Source organism: Oncorhynchus keta, chromosome 8, assembly GCF_023373465.1.
Source record: "Oncorhynchus keta strain PuntledgeMale-10-30-2019 chromosome 8, Oket_V2, whole genome shotgun sequence".
Classification (NCBI taxonomy): Eukaryota; Metazoa; Chordata; class Actinopteri; order Salmoniformes; family Salmonidae; genus Oncorhynchus; species Oncorhynchus keta.
The window spans coordinates 11,525,798-11,544,563 of NC_068428.1; the positions used below are offsets into that span (position 1 = coordinate 11,525,798).

At 41.3% G+C, this 18,766-nt stretch overlaps 1 protein-coding gene across 3 annotated transcripts; it reads right to left on the minus strand.

Moving 5' to 3' along the window:
* Nucleotides 1-4,379: 4,379 nt before the first annotated feature.
* Nucleotides 4,380-17,576, minus strand: LOC118386788 (zinc finger protein 239-like). Of its 3 annotated transcripts, none has more exons than XM_052523442.1 (6): nt 17,089-17,576; nt 14,810-14,846; nt 14,552-14,692; nt 14,359-14,465; nt 12,868-14,260; nt 4,380-11,776 (listed from the first exon to the last, which is right to left on the minus strand). In XM_052523442.1, the coding sequence occupies exons 5-6, from the start codon at nt 13,151-13,153 to the stop codon at nt 10,965-10,967; spliced, it is 1,098 nt and encodes a 365-aa protein (XP_052379402.1). In that variant the 5' UTR covers nt 13,154-14,260; nt 14,359-14,465; nt 14,552-14,692; nt 14,810-14,846; nt 17,089-17,576; the 3' UTR covers nt 4,380-10,964. The 3 variants fall into 3 exon arrangements, with proteins under 3 accessions (XP_052379402.1, XP_052379401.1, XP_052379404.1); XM_052523441.1 differs by having other exon boundaries at nt 14,800-14,846; XM_052523444.1 differs by lacking the exons at nt 14,552-14,692; nt 14,810-14,846.
* Between the last annotated feature and the right edge of the window lie 1,190 nt (nt 17,577-18,766).

Below are 18,766 nucleotides of genomic sequence, written 5' to 3' on the forward strand. Positions count from 1 at the left end.
GAGCAGTGGTAAGGCTTTTCTCCTGTGTGTGTCCAATCATGCTCGTTCCGGCTCCCTAACTGAATAGAACTCATTCCACAGTGGGAACAGTGATAAGTCTGGTCCCTGTCCTACCAAAGACAGGGTATTTAGTTAAATACTAAAAAGAGAACTGAATTAAACCTCCATAAAATAAAACTGTCTTCCTGCGAGGCTAGAGTCCTCGAAAACCTTAAGTCATTTTTCAGAACATACCATAATTTTCATAACTTGGTGGCTGCCATTATAATTACAATGTACAACATAAAATCTAACCTTGCTTTCATGTTTATAGGTTGAGCAGAGCTCTATAATAGGGAATGGGGAAGGGAGATTCTTAGTCAGTTGTACAACTGAATGCATTCAACTGAAGGGTATCTTCCGCATTTAACCCAACCAATAAAACTCTTTCCACACTGGAACATTGGAAAGGCTTTTCTCCTGTGTGTGTCCACTCATGAGCTTTTAGGTCCACTGATCGGGAAAATCTCTTTTCACACTGGAAGCAGTGGTGTTGTCTCTCTGGTTTGGGAGTTTCTGGGTCTGGTTCCCGGGTATATTTCCCCTGAAGGACTGCTCCTGCTGTCATAGTGAGAGTCTCCTCTTTCTCCTGTCAAAGACAAACAGTATCTAGTTATACAGAGACCTAAATGAAACCTCCAAATGATAAAACTGTCTTCCTATGAGGTTTAATCTCAACTAGATCCCTCAATAAAATAGCAGAACTGGTCATCACAGAGTGGCTGTAGTGCTTTGTAGACTGAGTAAATCCATTTGAAGTCAATACATTTTTGACAGCATCCCTTTTGATTAAAAAAAAAAACTTTCCTTACATGTTTGACTATGGAAGAAGTAGTAAAAAAGTGACTATTTGAAACTGAATGTAAAAACATTCATGAGATATACAGTACCAGTTAAAGTTTTGGACACACTTACTCATTCATGGGTTTGTCTTTATGTTTTACTATGTTCTACATTGTAGAATAATAGCGAAGACATGACAACTATGAAATAACACATATGGAATCATGTAGTAACCAAAAAGTAGTAAACAAATGTAAATATATTTTAGATTCTTCAAAGTAGCCACCCTTTGCCTTGATGACAGCTTTGCACACTCTTGGCAGTGTCTCATCCAGCTTCACCTGGAATGCTTTTCAAACAGTCTTGAAGGAGTTCCCACATATGCTGAGCACTTGTTGTCTGCTTTTCCTTCACTCTGTGGTCCAACTCATCCAAACCATCTCAATTGGGTTGAGGTCGGGTGATTGTGGAGGCCAGGTCATCAGATGCAGCACTCCATCACTCTCCTTTTTGGTCAAATAGCCCTTACACAGCCTGGAGGTGTGTGGGGTCATTGTCCTGTTGAAAAACAAATTATAGTCCCACTAAGCGCAAACCAGATGGGATGGCATATCACTTCAGAATGCTGTGGTAGCCAGACAGGTGTGTGCCTTTCCAAATCATGTCCAATCAACTGAATTTACCACAGGTGGACTCCAATCAAGTTGTAGACACATCTCAACGATGATCAATGGAAACAGTATGCACCTGAGCTCAACTTCAAGTCTCATAGCAAATGGTCTGAAATAAGGTATCTGTTTTTTCATTTTAATAAATGTGACATGTTTTCTACAAAACTATTTTAGCTTTTTTATTATGGAGGTATTGTGTGTACAGTTGTGGCCAAAAGATTTGAGAATTACACGACTTTTAATTTTCACAAAGTCTGCTGCCTCAGTTTGTATGATGGCAAATTGCATATACTACAGAATGTTATGAGGAGTGATCAAATGAATTGCAATTAATTGAAAAGTCACTCTTCGCCATGCAAATTAACTGAATCCCCCAAAAACATTTCCATTGCATTTCAACCCTGCCACAAAAGAACCAGCTGACATCATGTCAGTGATTCTCTCGTTAACACAGGTGTGAGTGTTGACGAGGACAAGGCTGGAGATCACTCTGTCATGCTGATTGAGTTCGAAAAACAGACTGGAAGCTTCAAAAGGAGGGTGGTGCTTGGAATCTTTGTTCTTCCTCTGTCATCCATGGTTACCGGCAAACACGTGCCGTCATCATTGCTTCGCACAAAAGGGCTTCACATGCAAGGATATTGCTGCCGGTAAGATTGCATCAACCATTTATCGGATCATCAAGAACTTCAAGGAGAGAGGTTCAATTGTTGTGAAGAAGGCTTCTGGGAGCCCAAGAAAGACCAGCAAGCGCCAGGACCGTCTCCTAAAGTTTATTCAGCTGTGGGATCGGGGCACCACCAGTACAGAGCTTGCTCAGGAATGGCAACAGGCAGGTGTGAGTGCATCTGCACGCACAGTGAGGCAAAGACTTTTGGAGGATGGCCCGGGGTCAAGAAGGGCAGCAAAGAAGCCACTTCTCTCCACGACCATTCATGTGTGGGGTTGCTTCTCAGCCAAGGGAGTGGACTCACTCACAATTTTGCCTAAGAACACAGCCATGAATAAAGAATGGTACCAACACATCCTCCAAGAGCAACTTCTCCCAACCATCCAGGAACAGTTTGGTGACGGACAATGCCTTTTCCAGCATGATGGAGCACTTTGCCATAAGGCAAAAGTGATAACCAAGTTGCTCGGGGAACAAAACATCGATATTTTGGGTCCATGGCCAGGAAACTCCCCAGACCTTAATTCTATTGAGAACTTGTGGTCAATCCTCAAGAGGCAGGTGGACAAACAAAAACACACAAATTCGGACAAACTCCAAGCATTGATTATGCAAGAATGGGCTGCCATCAATCAGGATATGGCCCAGAAGTTAATTGGGGAAGCCCTTCATGTTGGAGGGTGTTTCTACAGTACTATACTGGGGAAGCCCTTCATGTTGGAGGGTGTTTCTACAGTACTATACTGGGGAAGCCCTTCATGTTGGAGGGTGTTTCTACAGTACTATACTGGGGAAGCCCTTCATGTTGGAGGGTGTTTCTACAGTACTATACTGGGGAAGCCCTTCATGTTGGAGGGTGTTTTGCCTTTGACACTTCAGCAACTGGTTACAGTGTGTTAGTACAAGGTGTGGAGATGGGTTGCATGGAAGTTTATTTTTATAATGTGGAACTCGAATCTGATCTTATGTCTCATTCCGTTGTCGTTGGAGTGAGGCCTAGCCTACCAGTGAAGGAGGTCTCATTCATATTGGGAAATTCTTTGGCTGGAGGGAAGGTTGTGCCAAATCATGTCGTTTGTAAGGAACCCAGAATTGAGGAACCTGATGAGTTATCAGAAAAGTACCCTACAGTGTTCCCAGCATGTGCCGTTACACGTGCTATGTCTAAGAAAGTCGCCAGGGGCAAGTCTAGTGTTGAGGATGTCAGCAACCCCACCATGGTCTGTCTGAGACATTTATGGGTGATCCTGATTTCGAGAAACCTCCTGAGTTGACCTCTCCTTTGAAAACCCAAAGGTGAGAGTTTGTAGAACCTCTGAATGAAGAGAGGGTCCCTACAGTTGACACTTGGATGTCTAGGAAGCAGCCGATGATGAACAGAGTAATAATGTTTCTAGGAAGCAGCTAATTGATGAACAGAGTAAAGATGTTACTAGGAAGCAGCAGATTGCTGAACAGAGTAAAGATGTTTCCCTCTAGCCTCTTTTTGCTGAGATACATCCAGAGGAGGAGTTTAATTAAGTTTTTGTTGGTCATTTTGAAAGAGATGTTGTTCTCATGAGGAAATGGTGTTCTAAAGAGGAAATGGCGTTCTAACGAAGAAATGGAGTTCTAACGCGGAAATGGCGTCCTAACGAGGAAATGGCGTCCTAACGAGGAAATGGTGTTCTCTCGCCACTTCTGGGCAAGATGATTGGCCCAGTTTATCTCAAATTGTTGTTCCAGTTGCGCTTCGACAAGAGATACTGAGGTTGGCTCACGATGGTAGTATGGCAGGTCATCTGGGGGTCAACAAGACGTCTGAAACAGGATGTTGTGGCTCACGATGGTAGTGTGGCAGGCCATCTTGGGGTCAACAAGACGTCTGAAACAGGATGTTGTGGCTCCTGATGGTAGTGTGGCAGGCCATCTTGGGGTCAACAAGACGTCTGAAACAGGATGTTGTGGCTCCTGATGGTAGTGTGGCAGGCCATCTTGGGGTCAACAAGACGTCTGAAACAGGATGTTGTGGCTCCTGATGGTAGTGTGGCAGGTCATCTCGGGGTCAACGACACGTCTGAAACAGGATGTTGCGGCTCACTGTAAATCCTGTGGCGTTTGCCAGCTTTCTTGCCAGGGAACGTCACAATGGATGTTAAAAAAACACTTTCCTACATTTCCACGCAGCATGCCAAGTAGTTCTATGCTCAGGTGGGCTCTCCCACATTATCACGACAGAGAAACCAGACATGATCATTGCTCACATGAAGCACTCCAAACAAAGACAATGAAAAAATGGACAAATGTTGTAAATGATGGCTCTGAAATAAACCAAAACTGGTTTCTCACAAGTGTAGCAGGTTTTGAACAGATAACGTTTCCACTCCGAGAATGACAACGGTAAAATGACTGTAATTAATACATGCATTAACAGAAATGAATGTAACCAAATGACAGGAAGTAACGGTACATTTACTACTGGTGACATTTGTAATGGGGAATTGATATAATAAACTCAATCTAAAGGCAATCAATTCACACAATGAAACAATGAAGGAGCAAGAATTGGTGGAAGCCAGCGGAGGACATTCTGAAGAGAGACTCACCTATATCTTCACCAGACAACCCTCCCCTTTTTCTTGACTCAACATTTTCAATTATATTCAAGAGACATTATCTTCACACATATTTGAGATCATTTTCACTGACAGCCGCAACTCAATAATCAGCCAGGCCTAATGCCACACACATTGCCCAAATAGGTATAAGCCTACAAGCTGTTGATTTGAAACCATACACAGCATCTTTTTTTTTAAAGAAGCTAATTATCCCAGCTTCCTCATTTGGGCAAATTAAATTTAATTTACTTCCGTATTGGACCCACCATTATGCCATTTCTCTCCTGTTCTATTGGACCCACCACTATGCCATTTCTCTCCTGTTCTATTGGACCCACCACTATGCCATTTCTCTCCTGTTCTATTGGACCCACCACTATGCCATTTCCCTCCTGTTCTATTGGACCCACCACTATGTCATTTCTCTCCTGTTCTATTGGACCCACCACTATGTCATTTCTCTCCTGTTCTATTGGACCCACCACTATGTCATTTCTCTCCTGTTCTATTGGTTTTCATATCAACTTTATTTCGTTGTCCAGAAGCCAAAGGCACAATCCTAGTTGTTGCAGCTTTAGACTCCCCCTCTTTCTAAGTTTCTAACAGAGATTTTCATCTGTCAGATATGAAACTCTATCAGGTGGACTGTATAGAACGGTGTGTTCATCTCTGTCAGATATGAACCTATACCAGGGGACTGTTTAGAATGGTGTGTAAAAAAAACACTATAGGAGTTGTCTCCAGATCGCTATGCATATTCATGTCATGAGGCTAGTAGCTTAGCATCTCTCTCCATTAGAGGTCGACTGGAATGGCCGATTAATTAGGGCCGATTTCAAGTTTTCATAACACTTGGAAAATAGTATTTTTGGTCACTGATTTGGCCATTTAAAAAATATATATATATTTCACACCTAAGTCAGTTAAGAACACATTCTTACTTTCAACGATGGCCTAGGAACGGTGGGTTAACTGCCTTGTTCAGGGGGCAGAACGACAGATTAAAAACCTTGTCAGCTCGGGGATTCAATCTTGCAACCTTACGGTTAACTAGTCCAACGCACTCACCACCTGCCTTACATTGCACTCCACGATGAGCCTGCCTGTTATGCGAGTGCAGTAAGAAGCAAAGGTAAGTTGCTAGCTAGCATTAAACTTATCTTATAAAAAACAATCAATCATAATCACTAGTTAACTACACATGGTTGATGATATTACTAGTTTATCTAGCGTGTCCTGCGTTGCATATAATCGATGCGGTGCGCATTCGCGAAAAAGGACTATCGTTGCTCCAACGTGTACCGAACCATAAACATCAATACCTTTCTTAAAATCAATACACAAGTACAGTGGGGCAAAAAAGTATTTAGTCAGCCACCAATTGTGCAAGTTCTCCCATTTAAAAAGATGAGAGAGGCCTGTAATGTTCATCATAGGTACACTTCAACTATGACAGACAAAATGAGAAAAAAAATCCAGAAAATCACATTGTAGGATTTTTAATGAATTTATTTGCAAATTATGGTGGAAAATAAGTATTTGGTCACCTACAAACAAGCAATATTTCTGGCTCTCACAGACCTGTAACTTCTTCTTTAAGAGGATCCTCTGTCCTCCACTCGTTACCTGTATTAATGCCACCTGTTTGAACTTGTTATCAGTATAAAAGATATGACTAAATACTTTTTTGCCCCACTGTATATATTTTTTAAACCTGCATATTTAGTTAATATTGCCTGCTAACATGAATTTCTTTAAACTAGGGAAATTGTGTCACTTCTCTTGCAAAGTCAGAGTATATGCAGCAGTTTGGGCCGCCTGGCTCGTTGCGAACTGTGTGAAGACTATTTCTTCCTAACAAAAGCAGCCAACTTTGCCAAACGGGGGATGATTTAACAAAAGCACATTTGCGAAAAAAGCACAATCGTTGCGCGACTGTACCTAACCATAAACATCAATGCCGTTCTTAAAATCAATATTTTTAAACTTGCATATTTAGCTAAAAGAAATCCAGTTTAGCAGGCAATATTAACCAGGTGAAATTGTGTCACATCTCTTGCGTTCATAGCACGCAGAGTCAGGGTATATGTAGCAGTTTGGGCCGCCTGGCTCGTTGCGAACTAATTTGCCAGAATTTTACATAATTATGACATAACATTGAAGGTTGTGCAATGTAACAGGAATATTTAGACTTAGGGATGCCACCCGTTCGATAAAATACAGAACGGTTCCGTATTTCACTGAAAGAAAAAACATTTTGTTTTTGAGATGATAGTTTCTGGATTCGACCATTTTAATGACCTAAGGCTCGCATTTCTGTGTGTTATTATGTTATAATTAAGTCTATGATTGGATGGAGCAGTCTGACTGAGCGATGGTAGGCAGCAGCAGGCTCGTAAGCATTCATTCAAACAGCACTTTCGTGCATTTTGCCAGCAGCTCTACGCAATGCTCCAAGCATTGCGCTGTTTATGACTTCAAGCCTATCAACTCCTGAGATTAGGCTGGTGTAACCGATGTGAAATGGCTAGCTAGTTAGCGGGGTGCGCGCTAATAGCGTTTCAAACGTCATTTGCTCTGAGACTTGGAGTAGTTGTTCCCCTTTGTTCTGCATGGGTAACGCTGCTTCGAGGGTGGCTGTTGTCGATGTGTTCCTGGTTCGAGCCCAGGTAGGAGCGAGGAGAGGGACGGAAGCTATACTGTTACACTGGCAATACTAAAGTGCCTATAAGAACATCCAATAGTCAAAGGTATATGAAATACAAATCGTATAGAGAGAAATAGTCCTATAATTCCTATAATAACTACAACCTAAAACTTATTACCTGGGAATATTGAAGACTCATGTTAAAAGGAACCACCAGCTTTCATATGTTCTCATGTTCTGAGCAAGGAACTTAAACGTTCGCTTTCTTACATGGCACATATTGCACTTTTACTTTCTTCTCCAACACTTTGTTTTTGCATTATTTAAACCAAATTTTATTTGAGGCTAAATTGATTTTATTGAAGTATTATATTAAGTTAAAATAAGTGTTCATTCAGTATTGTAATGACCTGACTAGATCATAAAGGAACAATTGTCCAGACAGAGTTTTGAATTTACGAATTGCCGGTTTATTAAACCAACTTTACACAGGCTACTGTTTGGCCGTAGCCCACGCCAAATAAATTAAAGATAACCCACAAGCTAATCGTGACCTTGTCTTGTGAAGCCCAGACGTAAGAGAGAGAACAAAGGCGAAACCTGGTCTTAACTTCCAATGCTCCATCCCCCTGCCCAACCCCCCTCCACGCCACTCCACCAACCGCCAGGATGCTGGGCATCAGAACATTCCAGGCATTCCCGTGATTGGCAGATAGCAGGTTGATTGGCATGTCGGACCCCGCGAACACTGGGTACTGGTAAGTACAACACAACCACCTACTAGCCTAACACATAACACACAGCTGTCTGTGCAGGTCGCTACAGTATTGTTGTAATTGTCATTATTACAAATACATTTTTTTTTTTTTTTAATCGGCTGATTAATTGGTATCAGCATTGAAAAATAATAATTGGCCGACCTCTACTCCCCATTGAATACAGGCGGTTGACGTCAACAACCCTCGTAAAAAAAATTTACAAAATTATTACAATAATAAGAAGTATCCAAATCCAAAGAAAGGATAGGCGGAAGCTAGACAACCCGCAGTGCCGCTTTATGGACAACGACTCCCCTTGTCAGGGCGGAGAGACTTCTTGTCAGTATATCCATAATCTTTGGTGTAGCCAACCCAACTCTCGCATGGCACTATTGGGGGGCACGGTGTGTAGTAAATCATCACTACACGAAAATCATTACATGCCGTGCCCCCCAGTCTGCGGTCAGCAGATAGACCATTCTCAAATACATATTTTGAGTCACTTTTTGGAAACGGAATGGTGAAAACAAGGGGTAGCTTGTTCTCTACGTCGTCTGATTCTAGACATATGAGTCATCATCCTTGTGCACCATTGTTCCTGTACCCAATATTTTTTTTATTTAACTAGGCAAGTCAGTTAAGAACAAATTCTTATTTACAATAACGGCATACCCCGGCCAAAACCGGACGATGCTGTGCTTATTGAGTGCCTGGATTCAAACCAGGGACTGTAGTAACAAATCTCGCACTGAGATGCAGTGCCTTAAACTGTTTCGCCACTCTAGAGCCCGGAAAGCAAAGGTAACTGAACTATATCACTATCGCCCTATAGCACTCACTTCCGTCATCATGAAGTGCTTTGAGAGACTAGTCAAGGATGATATATCACCGTCTACCTTACCTGATACCCTAGACCCCTTCAATTTGCTTACCGCCTCAATAGATCCACAGACGATAGAATCACTATCGCACTGCCCTATCCCATCTGGACAAGAGGAATACCTATGTAAGAATGCTGTTCATTGACTACAGCTCAGCATTCAACACCATAGTACCCTTCGAGCCCTTCATTAAGCTTGAGACCCTGGGTCTGAACTTGGGACTTCCTGACGGGCCACCCCCAGGTGGTGAAGGTAGGAAAAAACACCTCCACGTCGCTGATACCCACAAGGATGGGTGCTGAGCCCCCTCCTGTACTTCCTGTTCACCCATGACTGCATGGCCATGCACACCTCAATAATCAAGTTTGCAGACGACACAACAGTAGTAGGCCTGATTACCAGCAATGATGAGACAACCCACAGGGCGGAGGTGAGGGCCCTGGGAGTGTGGTGCCAGGAAAATAACCTCTCGCCCAACGTCAAAAAAACAAAGGAGATGATTGTGGACTTCAGGAAACAGCAGAGGGAGCACCCCCTATCCACATTGATGGGACGCAATGGAGAAGGTGGAAAGTTTAAAGTTCCTCGTCGTACACATCACGGACAAACTGAAATGGTCCACCCACACAGAAACGTGGTAAAGAAGGTGCAACAGCGACTCTTCAATCTCAGGAGGCTGAAGAAATTTGGCTTGGCACCTAAAACCCTCACAAACTTTTACAGATGCACAATTGAGAGCATCCTGTCAGGCTGTATCACCGCCTGGCACAGCAACTGATACAGCCTGCAACTACCCCAGTGATGCGGTCTGCCCAATGCATCACCGGGGGGCAAACTACCTGCCCTCCAGGACATCTACAGCACCCGATTTCACAGGAATGCCAAAAAGATAATCAAGGACAACAATCACCCGAGCCACTGCCTGTTCACCCCGTTATCATCCAGAAGGTGTGGTCAGAACAGGTGCATCAAAGCTGGGACAGAGAGACTGAAAAACAGCTTCTATCTCAAGGCCATCAGACGGTTAAATACTGTTAAATAGCCATCACTAGCACATTAGAGGCTACTTACTGCCTATACACATAGACTTGGAAACTTTAATAATGTTTGCATATTTTGCATTACTTATCTCATATGTATATACTGTATTCTATCCTATTCTACTGTATCTTAGTCTATGCATTACTCATCTAATATGGATATACTGTATTCTATCCTATTCTACTGTATCTTAGTCTATGCATTACTCATCTAATATGGATATACTGTATTCTATCCTATTCTACTGTATCTTAGTCTATGCATTACTCATCTAATATGGATATACTGTATTCTATCCTATTCTACTGTATCTTAGTCTATGCATTACTCATCTAATATGGATATACTGTATTCTATCCTATTCTACTGTATCTTAGTCTATGCATTTCTCATCTCATATGTATTTATTGTATTCTATCCTATTCTACTGTATCTTAGTCTATGTATTACTCATCTCATATGTATATATACTGTATTATATCCTATTCTACTGTATCTTAGTCTATGCATTACTCATCTCATATGTATATACTGTATTCTATTCTATTCTATTCTATTCTACTGTCTCAGATAAACCTTGTCGCACTGACATCACTCGTCCAAATATTTATATATTCTTAATTCCCTTCCTTTAGATTGTGTGTATTGTTAGATATTACTTGTTAGATATTACTGGACTGTTGGAGCTAGAAACACAAGCGTTTCGCTACACCCGCAATAACATCTGCTAAACAAGTGTATGTGCCAAATAAAATGTGATTTGATGTATAGAGATTTGGTGTTGGAGATCATTCCACATTCTGTGTTCTACAACCAGGTCTGGTGTTGGAGATTATTCTACACTCTGTGTTCTACTACCCAGGTCTGGTGTTGGAGATCATTCTACACTCTGTGGATCTCCTGCATGTATTTTCTGATGTTTAATCAGACCACTTGAATGAGAGTATCTCTTGTCACATTGATCACAGCTATAAGGTTTATCTCCTGTGTGTGTTCTCTGGTGTGATTTCAGGCTGTTTGACTGAGTAAAACTCTTCCCACACTGACTACAGCTATAAGGTTTCTCTCCTGTGTGTACTCGCTGGTGTACTACCAGCTGGCTTGATGTAGTAAAACTATCTGCACATACATCACAGCTATAAGGCTTCTCTCCTGTGTGTGTTCTCTGGTGTCCTTTAAGGTGTTCTATCTGAGAAAAGCTTTTCCCACATTGATCACAACTATAAGGTTTCTCTCCTGTGTGTGTTCTCTGGTGCTCTTTAAGGTGTTCTCTCCGAGAAAAGTTTTTCCCACATTGCTCACAGCTATATGGCTGCTCTCCTGTGTGTGTTCTCTGGTGTGATACCAGGTTGGTTGACTGAGTAAAACCCTTGCCACAATGATCACAGCTATAAGGCTTCTCTCCTGTGTGTGTTCTCTGGTGTGATACCAGGTGGCTTGACTGAGTAAAACTCTTGCCACACTGATCACAGCTATAAGGCTTCTCTCCTGTGTGAATTCTCTGGTGTTTTTTAAGTTCTGATGAAGATTTGAAACGTTTCCCACAGTCAGAGCAGCAGTGAGATTTCTTTCCTGTGGGTCTCTGATGGTGTTTCTTGAGGTGTCCTGATGTGGAGAGACTCTTCTCTGCCTCGTCAGCATCATGTTGTTGAGGCTCCCCAGAGAATCCACGATAGGCCCATCTCTCTCCTGCGTGAACGTCAAAGTCAGACAGTTAATATAGTGAATGTTTAAATGTTTTACAAACTTTGACAAATCTCTTCTAAGTCTTGTTTTAGTTTGATTTTGGTCTACTAGCCAGTGTGGTAGGCAGATGAAAGAAAATACCAGCCACTGTAGCAGGCAGATGAAAGAATATACCAGCCATTGTAGCAGGCAGATGAAAGAATATACCAGCCACTGTAGCAGGCAGATGAAAGAATATACCAGCCACTGTTGCAGGCCGATGAAAGAATATACCAGCCACTGAAGCAGGCAGATGAAAGAATATACCAGCCACTGAAGCAGGCAGATGAAAGAATATACCAGCCACTGTAGCAGGCAACTTAAAGAAAATACACTCCGCTGTGATTTTTTACCAGCCTCAATATTTTTTTGCCATGAATGATTACACCAAAATTCACAACAAGAAAATGAATGAGCAGCTTGGCAATGTTGGTAAAACAAGAAATTGAAGTAAGAAGTAATGTGGCCCGAGTCTTTTAACCAATGTGTTAAAATAAATAATTTAGATACAATAGTAATGATGAACAGCTGTACAAGTGAACATCAAGAATCAACAAAATGCCTCCATAACACAACACATCACTACACACCACACTGTCCCGACAGATAAAATGCTGTCTTATTATTATAATTCAAATCAAATCAAAGTTTATTTGTCACGTGCGCCGAATAAAACAGGTGAAATGCTTACTTACAGGCACTAACGAATAGTGCAGAGGAAAAAAAGTATGTGTGTGTAGGAAGGTAAAGAAATAAAAACAACTAATCCATAGATTAGGGACTAATTAATTCATTTCAATTGACTTCTATGAACTGTAACTCAGTAATATCTTTTAAATTATTGCATGTTGCGTTTATATTTTTGTTCAGTATAGTTAGGAACTGGGCAATTCCATGGTAACGGAATTACACCTGAATCTGATGTTTCACTTTAAAATGTATAAAAACAAAAACCATAGCTGCTTTAAAACCACGTTTGTGTACATCAGTTCAACCACTATAACGGAGTTTGTGCCCCGTTATTAAACATTAGTATTTACTGGTGTTAATCTGACCTTCTGTCTCCTCCTCCTCCTCCTTCACTTCAAGAACTACATCCTCCTCTTTCTCCCCTTCTTTTACTGTTACATCCTCCTCCTCCTTCACTCTGAACACGTCTTCCTCTTCTTTCACTGTAACTTCTTTCTCTTCTTCTTTCACGGTAACAGCCTCACCCTCTACTTCTTGTTTTACTGTGACATCCTCCTCTTTCACGAAAACGTTCAGCCCCAGAGCTTCTTTCTCAGTCCAGCAGACTCCATCTTCTTTAGCAGGAGGGGAGAAGTTTAGTGAGCAACTCATGGTAGGGGATAATAGCTAGCTAGCATTAGCGTAGTGCTAGGCTAATTTATCAAGCCAACTAAATTAGCTGACTAACAACAATTTAAATATGAAATTAAAAGTAGATACGATATAATGCTGGTAATTACACAGTGGCTATACACCGACACAGTCCAAATAACTTCAATGTTTCGGCTGTTTTGCCTAGCAAGGTACCAAGGTGTCTGACTAGCTGTTGTTTTTGAAGAAGCGTTCCGTCCACGAGATTATACGTCCCAGTGGCAGAATCACCTGAAAGACGAACATCGCCATCTGCTGACTGGAGTTGGTATCAGAGTTGAGAAAAAACTGAAGGACAAAAAGCTAAAAAGCGACCGCCCCTAAAAACCAACGACTCCCTTTGAAAACGGGCGATGTGGCATCAGAAACATTTATTATAGTGTAAAAATGTACTATTTCGCCCCAAAATAGTCATCCAATATTGGGCTGTGTATAACTATGTAAATGTCTCTCGGACAAGGTGACTTTTATCAATATACACTGTAAAAAGTAAAGGTTACTGGAGTATCCTTAGGGGTTCTTCAAATTGAAACTGGGGGAGCCACTAAAAGTAATTTGAATAACCTTTTGTGGGAATCCCTATAAGTTCCTCGAATAAGCTTTTGGGGTTAATTTTTTTTAATCCCCCTGTCCACACTTCCCCATTATGAAAAAATATTTAAATAATAATAACAATATTGATTTAAATAATTCATTGTTAATTTAGTGGCACCACAAATGTGAATTAATATTTTCAAAACACATTACAAAATTGCAACATTTCTGCAGACATGTCAGACCATAATAAATACTACATTTACTTTGTATAGTGCTTTTCATGACATTTACAACAAATTTAAAAATTATGATGTACAATAAAAACAACATACATTCAAAATGAATCATAGGTAAACTAACAATATTGTAGACTTGATGCTAAATATAGATTTTTCAGCTTTAGTGTGTATATCCTATCCACTTAGTTATGTTAGTTTGCCATCATTATGACCGGCCCTGGTAACTTCACCCCAACTTCTCTTATCCCCAGAACACAGTAAAGTGCAGTAAAGGAGTGAAGAGCAGTGAAATCTGTGTCAACAAAAGTAAAAAAAGATTAATACAGATTATATACAATTAACAAAGAACAGAACAAATGTTCAGCTGTAGTTTTATATAAGCATGCACACCTATGTTTATGAAGAAACAGATGATACATTGTCAAGGACATAAAGGCCACTCGGGTACTCATTGAAGAGGTAGGGCAAGAGCAGAATCGTTGCTGTGGTCTCCAGTCCTAGTAAAGTAAAGCAATGATCTTACTACACTTGCTAATTTTATTACAAAATACATTAGAAAAAGGGAAGGAATAAGAGCAAGTACCTCTTCTGTATTGTCCTTCAGGGACTGTCAAAATAGCAGGATGATGTCCTCACCCCTGCCTCACCTCTCTACCTCTGCTAGTCCTTGAATTCTCTTTTTGTCTATATCCATTCTATGGACTTGATTCATTTCTGAGAACATCTGAAAAGATCATTTGCACACATTTGTATGCTAATAGACTTCAGTTTGTATTGACCGCTATGTAGGTTAAATTGACACTTCAAATGCAGCTGTCCTACAACATATACCTTCATGTACCTTCTTGATCCCAATTGCATTGTGTCCATGTTCTGTCCTATAAGAATTTCAAAGGAAGAGAAAATGTGTCAAAGAATTACAAGCATTAAAATAATATATATTAAGTAAATATTGAAAGATAAATGGCATCGACATACAATTGAATGCAAAACAGAAGAACATATTGGAGAAAGCACTAGCCAATACAGTACTGCCATACAGGCCTAATATCACATTTCAAGATATCTTTGTACATAAATTGTTCAATATTTTATCAGGCTGACATGAAAGATTATACACAACATTTTTCTGCGTGGAAATACTGCGTTTGGATTATGAAGGTAATTTATACAAAAGAGGAAGTCTATACACTATTAATACCATTATGCATTTGAATCCCATCTACAGCTACCATATAAACTGTTAATTTCTCTCCAAAAAGGGGGTGGACATGTAACGTTTCCAAAATGGGATAGTATTGTACATGTAAAGTTTCCAAAATGGGATAGTATTGTACATGTAACATAATGCCCCCTTGTAAGTTAATAGTATTGCATGCTGTAGCAGGCTATATAAAGAGGAAGACCTCCATTGACGATTCAGTTCGTTGCAACATCTCGTCTGGACAGGTCACCGTCCTTAGCATTACATGGGCTTGCTCCTACCCATCTCTCTGATTTGGTCCTGCCGTACATACCTACACGTACACTACGGTCACAAGACTCAGGCCTCCTAATTGTCCCTAGAATTTCTAAGCAAACAGCTGGAGGCAGGGCTTTCTCCTACAGAGCTCCATTTTTATGGAACGGTCTGCCTACCCATGTGAGAGACGCAAACTCGGTCTCAACCTTTAAGTCTTTACTGAAGACTCATCTCTTCAGTGGGTCATATGATTGAGGGTAGTCTGGCCCAGGAGTGGGAAGGTGAACGGAAAGGCTCTGGAGCAACGAACCGCCCTTGCTGTCTCTGCCTGGCCGGTTCCCTTCTTTCCACTGGGATTCTCTGCCTCTAACCCTATTACAGGGGCTGAGTCACTGGCTTACTGGGGCTCTCTCATGCCGTCCCTGGAAGGGGTGCGTCACCTGAGTGGGTTGATTCACTGATGTGGTCATCCTGTCTGGGTTGGCGCCCCCCCTTGGGTTGTGCCATGGCGGAGATCTTTGTGGGCTATACTCAGCCTTGTCTCAGGATGGTAAGTTGGTGGTTGAAGATATCCCTCTAGTGGTGTGGGGGCTGTGCTTTGACAAAGTGGGTGGGGTTATATCCTTCCTGTTTGGCCCTGTCCGGGGGTGTCCTCGGATGGGGCCACAGTGTCTCCTGGCCCCTCTTGTCTCAGCCTCCAGTATTTATGCTGCAGTAGTTTATGTGTCGGGGGGCTAGGGTCAGTTTGTTATATCTGGAGTACTTCTCCTGTCCTATTCGGTGTCCTGTGTGAATCTAAGTGTGCGTTCTCTAATTCTCTCCTTCTCTCTTTCTTTCTCTCTCTCTCGGAGGACCTGAGCCCTAGGACCATGCCCCAGGACTACCTGACATGATGACTCCTTGCTGTCTCCAGTCCACCTGGCCGTGCTGCTGCTCCAGTTTCAACTGTTCTGCCTTATTATTATTCAACCATGCTGGTAATTTATGAACATTTGAACATCTTGGCAATATTCTGTTATAATCTCCACCCGGCACAGCCAGAAGAGGACTGGCCACCCCACATAGCCTGGTTCCTCTCTAGGTTTCTTCCTAGGTTTTGGCCTTTCTAGGGAGTTTTTCCTAGCCAGCGTGCTTCTACACCTGCATTGCTTGCTGTTTGGAGTTTTAGGCTGGGTTTCTGTACAGCACTTTGAGATATCATCTGATGTACAAAGGGCTATATAAATAAATTTGATTTGATTTGACTTAGTTGACACACCCAACCTTACCAAGCTTAACGAAGCTAACGTTAGCTAGTTCATTATCACAAAATTGAGAACTGCTCTAGATTGGAAACTTACGTTAATGAGTGTAAAGTCATGTTGGCTTTATGGAAACGATATACAATATATGGGAAATAATATAGTTCAGGAAATAATCCAAACCTAGTTCTGCCTAGTTAGGACATAATGTTAGCTAGCTAACGGTACTGTACTGTAGCTCATACAACACCTACGGTCAAACCCGGCTTTCTAATATTTAGGTTAATTAGCCATAGTAACGTTATGGAAGCTATTCACAGAAAACCATAATTGTCTTCGTTATTCATTATTAGTATGTTATATTATTATATAAATTATTTCGATACATATTGAGAGCCAAACATCAACCCAACTTACCTTTTTAACTGTTGTCGCATCCAAACTTGCCACCAGCGTTTTCAGTTGTAATTGCGAAGTTTCCGGAAGAAGTCCAGCAACAACGGAGGTTCCTCGATGAACCCACCTTCTAACAAGTCATTTGAAGAACCTTTTGGGGTTGTTTTTCATTGACAAGAACCCTACGGTTCTTAGGGGATCTGAGAACAACTCCAGTTGAACCCTTCATTTTTAGAGTGTAGTCGGCTCTCGTTGCTCTCAGATTCAAATATGCTGATTAGCATCAACGATCAAGTCATCTGCTGCTGCTCCAATACTGTATGAGGTGAGACCGTGAACTGACGTTGAACTGGGCAGTCAGTCATTCATTCTGTACTATGAGTCTGGTCTAACATTGTTACTGCACATTGTGGTGGAAATTCTAACCAATCAGGAGATACTTTGTCATTTCTTCAAACAATCAACCTTTATTTGATAATAATTGCAATAATGTAGCTGGTCAGCCCTACACTCTGAGGTGGAATGCCGAGTGCTCGATGACACAAGGAGTTCAGAAGCCTTATATCGTCAAACTATCTTGTGCATATAGAAAACACGTGATCTTGTAATGTGTACTTGTGTGGAGAACGAGACACAAACTGTGAATTGGTCGTCTCGTTCTGTAGCAACAGCTAGTTATTCTACTCATCTAGTGAGGTGTCAAAACAACAGGAAATCACCCTAGACACAGTTCCTCTGAAGTCGATCAATGATTCCTTGAATTGGGCCAAGCAAGCGTCTTTGGCCTGTCTGCCCAGGGGGTGTGTGGTTGCACACCCACACAAACTTCTCAACCTTAAAAGAGATCCTTCAACACATTAGAAGTCATAAACTTAAAGAGGTTAACATAGATTTATCCTCACAACATTGGACAGAGATAAATCAGACCAGACTGAGCTGTGTGATGCAGTAGGGAGTTGTAGTTTCCAACAGGCCAATGCTCTACACTTCCAGCAGGCCAATGCTCTAGTGCATAAATGTAATTCAGTACAATGACCATATTTCATTGCCTTGTCTGTGTTTCTTTTACACCTGCTATGTAAGAGAGACGGAAGAATGCACGCTATCTGGGATCCTTGGGACATCCCTATCCTAAACCCTACCTTAACCCTTTTAAATGTCAACTTCAATGGGCTAGTGATGTCCCAAAGATGTATCTCTACCTGAAAAAACATTATCTAAGTGATGGATAGTTGGTATTCAGCAGTCATAAAGCCTAAATTACTTTAATGAACTACTAAAATAGTGATTAATTTGTCAGACAGTGTAAACAGCAGCTCTACACATTATTGAGTGACTGATCCATTCATCCTTCCATCCCTCCTCAGCCTTCCTCTCCTCTGAAGACCCAGTGACGGTGGAGCTCAGTCAGAGAGCTGTTGAGGGACTGGTTAGGAAGAACACTTCTACAGCCAGAGAGGTGAGAGGTCACACATGGTTTAGATGGTAAATATTTGTGTTCATCACATAATGTAAGCAAAAGGGAGAATGTTCCATCATCTGTTTATTTACATTAGTACAAATTATCCACTGATATTGGTGTAATTTCTCACCCCTTTAGGCTTTATGAAAGTTAATTTCCTCTCAGGCACACACATTTGTTCTTTGATATTATGAAGATAATTTGTGTATAATGTACTTTTCCCCACCCATTCACCCC

Coding starts and splice junctions, on each gene's coding strand:
- LOC118386788 (XM_052523444.1), bottom strand. CDS start 13,153: ATGAGTTGCTCACTAAACTTCTCCCCTCCTGCTAAAGAAGATGGAGTC. Junction 11,777..12,867: donor GGAGGAGGAGGAGACAGAAG/GTCAGATTAACA, acceptor ACGTTCACGCAG/GAGAGAGATGGGCCTATCGT.